The 11387-nt window shown below is 52.4% G+C and overlaps 1 protein-coding gene across 2 annotated transcripts in view; it reads left to right on the top strand.

Moving 5' to 3' along the window:
- Nucleotides 1-821: 821 nt before the first annotated feature.
- Nucleotides 822-11387, top strand: part of DOCK1 (dedicator of cytokinesis 1) — a 546722-nt gene continuing 536156 nt past the window's right edge. For both annotated transcript variants that reach the window (XM_037804943.1, XM_037804942.1), the window contains exon 1: nucleotides 822-996. In XM_037804943.1, coding sequence (XP_037660871.1) covers nucleotides 951-996 — 46 coding nt within the window. In that variant the 5' untranslated portion in view covers nucleotides 822-950. The remainder of the gene's footprint in view (nucleotides 997-11387) is intronic.

Raw genomic sequence — 11387 nt, 5'->3', positions numbered from 1 at the left:
AGCAGAAGTTTCTGCAAGCCCAGACAGTCTTCCCAGTCTTTGCTGGCCTCTTCCTCCCCTACCTCAGCTGGGTAACTCAACTCATTCAACAGTGAAGGGGGAGGTCACCTCCTCCGAGACCTGCCTGCACATCTCCCCCCACCCCAGTCCCTTTGGGCGTCCTTGCCAAGCACCAGGAATGAGGGTGCCTGCCCCCTTCCCCTCCCCCTCACACCCTAAAAGTGGAGATTATGCCTAGCTTGTTTTGTGCTCCTGGCATGCCCAGCACCGGGACGGTGCCCTCGTAGTGTTTGTCGACTGAGTGAGGCGGTACCCTGGGTGAGGGCACATCACCTGCGCCTGTCTAAGCCAGGTGCAAGCCTCCCGCTTCTTGATTCATCACCCGGAGCTCTCCACCCCCGCTTCCCTCTCCCGGTTCCCGGGCATGCACCCTCTCCTCATTGTACGAGATCCAGTCCTCAGGAGCGCTCCCCTGCTTCAGCAGACGCCCCTGCAGGGTGTGTGGATGCGCCATCGGGGGTGTCCCTGGGCCCGAATGTGCGGGCATCGGTTGGGGCACCCTGTAATAGAGCTGAGTCCCTGGTAGAGGGGTTGATGGGGCTCGGTTTGGGGCGCGGGATGCTCCAGCGGGGTCCAGGCCTTAGGCTGGGCGGCGGCCGCAGGGGCCCGGGGCTTGGCGCTGCCCGGGTCCGAGCGCGCGAGGGCGGGCGCGCAGCCCGGGGCTGTCCCGCCTCTCGCTGGCGCTCCCGGCCTTTCCCATCCGGCCGGCAACGCTCCGCCCGCCCCGTCCCACATGACACCGCCTCCGCCGCAAACTTTTTCCTCCCCATCCTGCCGCGGCTCGAAAGGAATGGAAAATGGCGGCCTAGGCGCGGAGTTTCCTCCCCGGCCGGCGGCGGCGACTCTCGCGGCGGCGCGCGTCCCCCGGGCGCCGGGCCCCACGCGGCACCATGACGCGCTGGGTCCCCACCAAGAGAGAGGAGAAATACGGCGTGGGTGAGCACGCGCGCGCCGCCCAACTTCGCGCGGGGCCTCCCTTCGGCGCGGGGCCGGTAGCAGCCCCCGCGTCCCCGCGCCCGCTCCCGGGAACCCGCGCCGGCGACTTGTCCGAACTTCCTCTGGGTTCGCGGCGGGCGGCCCGGGGGCTCCGGCGGAGCGCGGGAGGCGGGGCGGGGGCGCCCGGGAGCCTGTTGCCGCCGGCCCGGGCGGGATGCGGAGTGGCGGCGGCGGCCGGGAAGAGGCGTTTCCGCCGGGAGCCTGCGCCCGGCCCCGCCCGCCCGCGCCGCCCCGGCGGCCACCCGATCGCGCCCCCCGGCCGGGCACACGCCGACCCCTTCTCCTCGGCGGGCAGAGCCCAGATCTGGAGCCCCGGGCTGGACACACGCTGTCTCCGCGCCCCCTCGGCTGGCACTGCCCTCCTCCAGGCCCGGGGACCGGCCCCAAGCTGTGTACCCTGCCCTTCTGGGGGCAGTGCTCCTGGCGCCCCCGAGCGCAGCCTTTCCCCTCTTCCCCCCGACGGCAGCGCCCTCTCTGGAGCCTGGTGGACCCAGGGCGGGATACCCGGCTTGGCCCGCGGAGGTGGGGGCGAGTCTTGTCACTCCCGGAGGAGGTCCCCATCCGGCCTCCAGCTCTCAGGCACCCCAGGGGTCGAGCTTTCCAGCCTCCCGGTTCTCCGTAGGTCGTAAATCCCAGTCGGCCGGGGCCGAAACTACCGGTGTTGTCAGGCCCACCCGGGAAGCGCCACGGGTCATTGTTCTGCGGCACTTTTTTGCTTCTTGGATGAAGTTGAGTTCCCTGGTGGGCGCTTTCGCGTTGGAGTGCAAGGGAAAGCCGGAATTCTGGCTCGCCCTCAGTGGGAAAGTGGCGTGCGACACCGGGGGCCGAGCGCCGCTTCACGCGTCTTAGTGGCCCTGGCCCGGACCCTGCAGGACCTCCGGAGCCCCTGCTTCCATGTCCGGCAGGCCAGGCGAGGGCTTAGAGCAGGCCTGTTTCGACCCCACTGCACTTTGCTGTTTCCTGAGGGGGTCGTAGGAATAGGGTTGCAAGTTTACATTTAGACCCCCCAGTACACAGTCCATGGAGGATTTCCTTGGTGGCCAAACAGGCAGCCCCTGCAGCCCCAGGCTGTGCCTTGGCGCTTTCCCGGGGATTTGCAGCCTGGCCTGGCCCAGGCCTGTGGGTTGCTGCCTTCTCCTCCCTGCCCACCCTCCTTCTGCTTGTCTCTGGCTGCCCTCAGCGATCTCCAACTCCAGGGTCCTCTGACTTGACTTCATCTCACTTCCCTTCTGCCCTGCAATCCGAAGGAGTCTTTGACCACCGAGGCCAGAGCCTTCAGGCCACCTTGGACACCCAGTGGTCTTGCCTCCTTGACCACTGGGTCTTGCCGTCCACCCTAGGAGACCCCAGTTCCAGCCGTGCGGCCCGCCCTCCTGCCTCTGCACCTGCGCACCTTCTGTGCCTGCACCTGGAACGCCTTCCTGTCTGCCTGTCTGCTGCGTGGGTTCAAATCCTGGACCCCTGACTTCTGGGGGGCCTGTGAGCAGCTCTACTCCCTGGACTCTCTGTGAGAGCCGTTTGATCATCATGCCAGGCATCAGCAACACACAGTGGACCCTGAGTGTGGAGCTGTGTCTTGAGAGTGGAGCTGTGTTGTCGGTGGCTGTGGGAACAGTCGGGGTCAGTCCTGGGCCATCTGGGCCACACTGAGGCCTCCTTGCATCAGGGCATCAGGACTCAGGGTTCCTTCTGTTTTGGAGATGAGGAGACTGAGGCTCAGACAAATTACAAAGGTCCATGGCAGAACTAGGCTTTCTGCACTTGTAGCCGGCACCCTGTGTGCCTCCTGTTGGATTGGTGGGGGTGTGTTTCACAGAAATGCCCCATCCGCGTCTGCTGAGAGTGGGGTGTCTGACTGGGCCCGCTTCAGTGTGGATGACAACATGATCCAGTGGTGTAGTGTGCGGAGAGAGCGGTGGGCAGAACTGCAGGGAACCCAGCCTGGAGAGATGGAGCAGGAGCCAGAGCGGGCAGCGATGCTGGGCCCCCGGTGCTAGGCACTGCATGGAGCCAAGCAGGCCCCACTAGAAAGATTTGAAACCTTGCCTCGGTTTCAAGGGGGCAGAAGAAGGGCAGACACAGGCATGGGGAAGGTGAGCTGCGTGCCCGTGATCCTGCCCTGTGGCAATGTGGGGCCTGGATTTGAACCCTGGCCTTCCCCACGGCCTTCCAGCTGCCCCTGCGTCCCCTGCTCACTGTGTTCTTTCTGGGGCACAGCATTTAACAAGAAACCCTAATATACTTCCTCGTTCCCGGAGTGACCCAGATGGTGTCAAAGCAGGACTTTGGGGTGCTCCTTGGCCGTTGAGCCTAGAGTGGACCAAGGGGACGTCTAAGGAGACAGGGTTTCTGCTTTGCTTGGGAGGGGTCCTCTGGCCAGAACATGGTTGTGTCCTTCCCGTTAGTCATGCACCTTCCAGAAGCTTCACCAGGCCTCACAGCGGTAACGTCTAACATCACTTCTTTTGCTAATACTTGGGTTTTAGGAAAGCTCAGTGTTGGAAAGTTTGCATTTCCAAAGAAGAAAAGAATCCTGGATAACCTGCAGGAAGCTGTAGGAAAGATCTGAATGACTGTCAGGTACAAGGGAGAAGAGCGAGGCTGGTTGCGCTTACCTTTGGCAGGTGGGCATAAGGCAGCGGAACTGGGTGGAAGTGACAAGACAGCACAGTTCAATGAGGCATTGGAAGGAACTTTAAAATAATTAGAGCTTCCTGACAGGCAAGGTGGGGTGGCCTTGAACTCTTGGTTTTGGGCGGAGGAAGCCAGGGGAGGATAAGTGCCTGAGTGTCGTCCCAGGCTCCCCTCTTGTCTGGGAGTTGGCACTGGGAGAATTCCAGCACCTTCTCAGGAAGGGGCCTGGGAGGTAGGAATCAGTCATCCCCCTACAATAATTGGCTGTTTCCACCTCCTGGAGGTCCCCTTACCAACCTCAGCTCTTTTGGGGGAAGCCTGACAACAGGGCTGTGTTTCACCAGGGGGCTGTGGCCAGACTGTGGGTGGGCCACGCTTCCACTCCAGCCAGTGACTCCGCAGATGAATGAATCACGAGGGGCAGGAAAAGGAGAAAACTCCAGCTCATTTGGAAACGTGAATCACAGCTCATTGTTTGCAAGTGCTTGGAATCTGCTAGAAGCATTGTTTGTAAATGAGGCACTCGGGTTATTTATTTATTTAGTAAAATCGGTTAAGCAGTAAACAGCTGACTGGCGGCTCTCTCTGTAAGGCAGGAAATGCTGATTCCTTCTTGCCTCCTTGAAGAAATACTAGTCATTCCACTGGGGGTTGCTTGTGAAATTTACCAGCTCGGTATTTTAAAAAAAAATTTTATTGTGACATATGTGCAACATAACATTTCCCCTTTTAACCACTTTCAAGGATACAATTCAGTGGTTTTAATTGCATTCACAATATTGTGCTGCCTTCACCACCATCCGTTCCCCAAACTCATCCATCACCCCAAATAAACCCTGCACTCACCACTGTGCATTCACTCCCCGTTCCCCAGCTCCACCCCTGCCTCTGGTAACTTGTAATCTTCTGTCTGTGAATTTGAGCATTCTGGTTTTTCTGCATAATTGGGATCATAATAATATTTGGGCTTTTGTGTTTGGCTTATTTTACTCAATACAGTGTCTTCACGCTTCACCCATGTGGTCGCATGTATCAGGACTTTGTTCCTTTTTTTTTTTTTTTTTTACTTCATTCCTTTTACAGCTGAATAATATTCCATTGCATGTATATACCACATTTTGTTTAGCTGATGGACACTTGGTTTGCCTCTACCTTTTGGCTGTTGTGAATAATGCTGCTATGAACATTAGTGTACAAGTGTCTGCCTGAGTTCCTGCTTTCAGTTCTTTGGGTGTATACCTAGAAGTGGAATGACCGGGTCATACGGTAATTCTGCTTAACTTTCTGAGGAACTGCCAGACAGTGGCAGACCCTTTTACATTCCCACCAACAAAGCACGAGGGTTCCTATTTCTCCGCATCCTTTTCACACTTGTTATTTTCTGTTTTGTTTGTTTGTTTGTTTGTTTTCTTTTGTTTTTTAATAGCCATTCTGAGGGGTGTGAGGTGGTCTCTCATGGTTTTGATTTGCATTTCCCTAATGGGAAATGTTGAGCATCCTTCCATGTGCTTATTGGCAATTTGTATATCTTCTTTGGGGAAATAACTATTCAAGTCCTTGGCCCAATTTTAAATTAGGTTGTTTGCTTTTTTGTTGTTGAGTTGTAGCAGTTCTTTATATATTCTGGATATTAAACCCTTATTGGATCTATGGTTTCCAAATATCTATATTCTGTAGGTTGCCTTTTCACTTTCTTAATACCAGCCTGTTTTTATCCCTTGGCCTTGAGTTTGGCAGGTCAGTGTCTTATGAGCACAAGCAAAAACCTTGACTTAGCTGACTGCCCCGCTGAGGGATTGGGGGATTGGGCTCTTTCCTGTGTCCCCCCCGGCCCCCTCCCCCCCTAGCGAGGCAGAGTCTAATGTACCAACGTCAATAAAATTAAGTTCCTGGGGATCCTGTTCCTAAGATTGAGTAAGGCATGCTCGCATCTCAGTGATGTTAGGCTCCCCAAAAATGCTGAAGTTGGCAAGGGGGCTCGCCAGTAATTTTCTCTTAAATGGAAGAAAAACTTACCTAACGAGAATGACTCTCTCCGCCTGAGGCAGCTACATCCTTCTCACTCTGCACCCCTGTGAGGACCTCAACCCCGGAGGAGGGCTTGAAATCCTCCAAGTGCAAACTCCCAGACCAGTGGGGTATATCTCAGTTATGGCCCCGAAGATGCCACCCCTAATCCCTGGAAGCTGTGACTTTGCAGATGGGATTAACGTTATGAACCTTGAGATAAGTCGATTATTCTGAATTTATCTGGATGGGCCCAATCTAACGAGTTTTTAGAAACAGAGCCCCCAAAGCGAGAACTTTCCCTGGTGGTCCCAGGAGTGGAAGTCAGAAGGGAAATGGGGCAAAAGGGAAATGCAGAGGTTCCAAGCTTGAGAAGGATTGAAAGTGCCGATGCTGGCTCTGAAATGTGGGGCTCATGCCCAAGGACTGTAAAGAGGCCTCCGGGGGCTCAGGGCAGCTCCTCGCTGATAGCCAAGCCAGCGAGGAAACAGGGTCCTCCTTCTTATCACCACCGGATTCTGCTGAGGACTCGAATGAACTGGGAAGGGGATTTTTCCCAGAGGCTCAGCCCTGATTGTGGTCCTGCGAGACCCAGAGACCAGTGGGGGTCTGAGCTGGACAATTGTGAGATGGGTCCATTTGTGTTGTTTTAAGTCGTTAAGGCCCCAGTCATTTGTTAGGAGAGCAAAGGAAGGTTAATACAGGGGGTTTGAGAGCAATTTAGGGGAGGGGAAGTTTCGCTTTTTACCCTTTTGCTTTGTTATTAAGTTGCTTGGGCTCAAATTAACCCAAGTGTGTGCTTTCTACCTTTTCCAGGCACAGCACTTCAACAGGGGTTGTGGGCTTTGGAGGTGTAGACACGTTTAAATCCTGGCTCTTATTCCTTACGTGGCCCTTGCACAAATGACTCATCCTTTTTTAGCCTGGGTTTTCTTGTCTGTAAAGTGGAGCTAACCTTGCCTACCCCAAAGGTTACATTGTGATAATGTTGTAAAGCACTTAGCACTGCATTTGAGATGGACGAAGCGCTGAATGAAATAACACGTATTTAGATGTGTTCAGGGATTTGGAAGAGGGTTGGTTAAGCTAACGTCTAGTGAGCGGTGGTGGGGAGTTGTGTAATAGGAGAATTTGAAGACATATCAGAGATACTGTCTGACAAGCTGTTATTTTTAAATTTAATAAAGCACAAGTTTAGAAATGTCATGATGGGTGTTTTGCTGTTTGGATTTAACAGTCACAGTTGTTGGAATGGCATTTCTTCAAAAGTTGGTTTGTTAATGGTGTGTTTTACCCCTCGATTAGGGGAAGTTGTATATCCTTAGTGCTGGCATGTGTGACCTGTCTGTGGTCAGGTTCATGCTGGGTGATGATAATTGTTAGATTAGTGTAATACCTAAATAAATTTGGGAGTGTGGGAGTTGAGGAGAGAACTCTTGTTATCTAGCAAGCAAGCTGCTACATTGGGGAAGAAAAATTAGATTGATTGGAGATATATGGACATTTTCATTCACCGGAGTGGCAGAAAACCCAAATTATGGCACATTTTATTTCTACTAACCTAATTTCACTGTTGAAACATTACAGAATGTTTAAATTGTGAGACTCTGCCTACAGCATCAGACGTCAGGCAGTTGTTGGTCCGTGTGTTGGGTTGTGTTCTGAGAACACCATGGTGTGTGGGCTTTAGAACTCTCTTTTCTTTAACTAAATTTTTAAATTTGAGATAATTGGAGATTCACATCCAGTTGTAAGAAATAATACTGGAAGATCCCAAGTAACCTTTACCCATTTCCCCCTGATGGTAACGTCTTGCAAAACTATAGCACAATATCACAAGGAGGGGGTTGACATTGATTTCCATCACCACCAGGAGACATAGCCACACCCATTTGCCTTCCTGCCCCCACAGCCCCTGGCAACCACCAACCTCTACTCCATGTCTATAATTTTGTCATTTCAAGAATGTTATGTAAATGGAATCATAATCATACAGTATGCAATTTTTTGGGATTGGCTTTTTCCACTTAGCATCATTCTCTAGCATATGCTCAAGTTGTCGCAGGCACTGAAACTTTGTTTCTTTTTATTGCTGAGTAATATTCCACGGTACGATGCCCCACGATTTGTTCAGCCATTCACTCCTTGAAGGACATCTGGGCCGAGTTTCCCCTTTTGGGCTATTACAAAGAGGTTTGCTATAAACATTCATGTATAAGTTTTTTCATGATAAATACCCAGGAGTGAAGTTGCTGAGTCCTATGGTAGTTGCATGTTTAGTTTTTTAAGAAACTGACACACTGTCTTCCAGAGTGACTGCGCCATTTGACGTCCCCAACAGCAGCATGTGTGATGCAGTTTCTCCATATCGCCTGGATTTATTGTCCCTATTTTTATTTTAGCCTTTCTGATGTCTGTGTTGTGGTATCTCATTGTGGTTTTAATTTGCATTTCCCTAGTCTCAGCCCTTTCCTCAAGGAAATCGTGGATTCGTTTGGGAAATGAGCAGGTGAGCAGATGACTGTGCTCTGCAGGGGGGAGGCTGCCTGGAGGTGGTGGCCCGAGCAGGAGGTGGCCTTTCCGAGCGGGGACTGCGGGAGAGGACTGCTGAAGTGTGAAATTGTCAAGTTTGCTCTGGGAAGGACTCTGAGTCCACACTGAAGAGCAGATCCTGAAGTGGGAGGCTGGGTAGGCAGATCCAGCCATGCAGAGATAAATAGAGCTTTCCATTGCCAGCTGACGTTTGCTTTCCAAACCACTCCAGTGTCTCGAGGAGCTGCGCGGGGAGAGCCAGAGGAAGTGACCCAACAAGGAGCCAGAGTTGTAGTTTTAGGCCTGACATGGCCACTTACCACCCAAGTCTGCTAACCCACCTGAGCCTAGTTCCCAGATTTTCAAAAAGGGAGGGGACTACGTGGCCTTATCTACGCAGTCAGGCTGATGGAAAGTCCCAGTGAAACTCCTGGAGGCACTTTGCAAACTTGCTATGCAAATAGCAATAGCCTTGTCACTAACTTTGCGTCTGTCAATATCGTGGGGACTGCTTTTATGCTGTCCTTGAGATCCATGTGTAAAGCGTGACTGCGACACAGACTTTTCATCTGAAGGGGATTGGGTCCTGGTGCTTCTGCAGCCCCTGCCTGGTGTGAGGTGAGCGTGGGAAGATGGAAGGAATGCTCAGTGGGTGCCCTGGGAATTTAATGTCCGAGTCATTTAGGGGCCAAGGTTCCTATTGATTCCCAGAGATCCCAAAGGGGCAAGATGAAGGCAGCTCTCCAGAGTCTCCTCTGGGTACTCTTTGCCACCAACTAGATTTTTTTTTCCTGTGAGGCTGCAAGTCCCCAGTGCTGCTGGGATGCTGGGCTGTGAGGGTGGGACGCTCATTCTGAGCTGCCCCTTCGCTTACAGGGCTCACGGAATCTAATTTAAGGAATATAATTTGTTGCTGTGTTCAGGCCTGGAAATTCCTTGTAATCAAATTAGTCACAGAACAATATGGTCAGGTCGCCTGAGACTCAATCAGGAACTTGAGCAATTTTTTAAGTGTGGCTGTGTGCACCATGAGAATTCAGGAGCAGTCCCATCCAGCTTCCTCTCTGTCAGTATTAGGATGTCAGAGCATCCTGCAGGGGTTGGTTTCGGCTTTCTGGCCTTTTGTGTCTTGGTAGCATGAGGAGGACAGTTGGATCTCCTCAGTTCTGGAACCCCAGTTCCCCAGTGATGGGAAGTGAAGGCCTCTGGTGCTGGCATTGCTTGTCACCATCAGTCCGGGCTGCGTCGCTGCACAACTCCAGGGCACGCCGTTCACTTTGTAATCCGTGGAGCTGGCCCCACACCATGTGCTGCCTGTGTGTCCTGTCCGCGGTGGCCCTGGGCAGACATTAGGAACATTTTAATTTCATTACATAAGGGATGGGGTGGAGGGTTTTGCCTGTGCCTAAAAAATGACATTGCGCTTCTTGATGACCGTTTACGAGTGCGGTGTTTTGACATGATACTCTGCAGTCACCCTCTTACATGGTGGCAAGCCGAACATAAATGCAAGCCCTCCCTGCCTTCAAAGGGCAGGTGCTTTCACCCCAGACAGATGTCCGCCAGCCTGATAAATTTTCGTTTGGGTATCTTGAAGAGGACACATATTTTCTCTTAGCATATGGTATGTGCAGTCGAAAGAACAGAGATTTGGGGTTTTAGAGATGGGACTTCGACTCTCAACACCACCTCTTGCCAAGTGATCTTGGGCATGTCATCTACCTTAAGCCTGAGAGTCTCCTTTGCAAAACTGGTGATGACACCAACCCCATTGGGCTGCTTGGAGGATAAAGAGGTATGACTTAGAACAAGGCTAGTCCCTGGCTTGTGCTTGACGATGTTAGTTTCTTTCCTTTTTTATCAATTGTGTTCTACGTAGTAGCCTGTGTTGTCTGGCCCTGAAGCTCTAGTTTCCTTCAGGCTTTCCCCAACCCCATCTCTGACTTTCCAGCCCCTGCAAGGTGAGAGTGAGAAAAAAGGAAGGAAGCTCCACGCCTGCCCCAGAATTTTAATGTTACGTCTGAGGTCAGATTAGGGCCTGGGTTCCTATTGATTCCCAGGGGGACCCCTGGGATGAAATGAAGGCAGCTCTCTAAAGCCCACCTGGATAAATCTCTCATCAAAACTGTTAGTGTGATTCTTTATACTGGTGGAATTGCTGCTTAATGTTGTGGCTTGCTGCTACGTTTCCTCAGGAGTGTGATGCAAAGTTTATATGCCACCTTGCATGTTTCTGTTTAACTTAATTGGATACATTAGACATACTTGTATCTATAAATGCAACAATCATGATCTCCTTTCTGAATTAGGGTTAGCTAGCTGCTGTAACATAAAGCCCAACAATAAACGTCTGTGTTTTGCTCATGTCACAGTCCAAGCTGGTGATAGAGAGAGGGCAGGGTGCTCTGCTCCACTGGGTGGTTCAGGGACTCTGGCTCCTTCCATCCCATGGCTCTGCCCTCCACTAGGTCCTTGCTGTGCAGCTTGTGGATGTTGAGAAAGAGATGAAGGATAGCTCACAGGAGATGTTTTTATTGGCTGGGGCTGGAGGTGGCACCCATCACTTCTGCACACCTTCTTTTGCCTGGAGTTCAGTCCCAACAGCAAGGGTGGCTTGAAAATATGGTCTGGCTGTGTGCCCTGCAGGCGGTCTCCTGCACACGTGCCTATCGAAGCTCACTTTCCATTAATCAGGTAGACGGTTAGGCTGGGTCCTTTAGCAGCTTGGGCGCTGAGCAGAGAAGGCAGGTTTTCCCGTACTTGGCCTCATTTGGCCCTACAAAGGCAGGAAGAGGTGGCATGAAGACAGACGCTGCCTTTTTCTTTGATGTGTAATTTGCTACTTATGCCCCATTGATTCTAAGATATTCTTTGCCCTTAACCCAGGAGGATGCTGCTGGGATGTGGACATGTGATGGTTGGGAGGGCCGCCCTCTCCATGGGCATTTTCGTTTGTCTGCCCGTTCCCATTCTCGCCACCCTGAACCCCCGCTGCACCCCCAGACCCCGCCTCTGCAGTTCTCCTGGCCTTGGAAGGCAGTGCACTAAGGCCTGCTGATGAGGACTGTGACTGTGGTTCTATGTGTCGGTTTTACCCTTGATTAAAATGGAATCTTTATATTCTGTAATAGCACTTGTCTTGATGACTAAATATGCCT

The sequence above is a fragment of the Choloepus didactylus genome, chromosome 15 (genome assembly GCF_015220235.1).
Source record: "Choloepus didactylus isolate mChoDid1 chromosome 15, mChoDid1.pri, whole genome shotgun sequence".
In the NCBI taxonomy this organism is placed as follows: domain Eukaryota; kingdom Metazoa; phylum Chordata; class Mammalia; order Pilosa; family Megalonychidae; genus Choloepus; species Choloepus didactylus.
The sequence above is the reverse complement of the archived record's forward strand: the minus strand, read 5'-3'. Positions and strand labels throughout refer to the sequence as shown.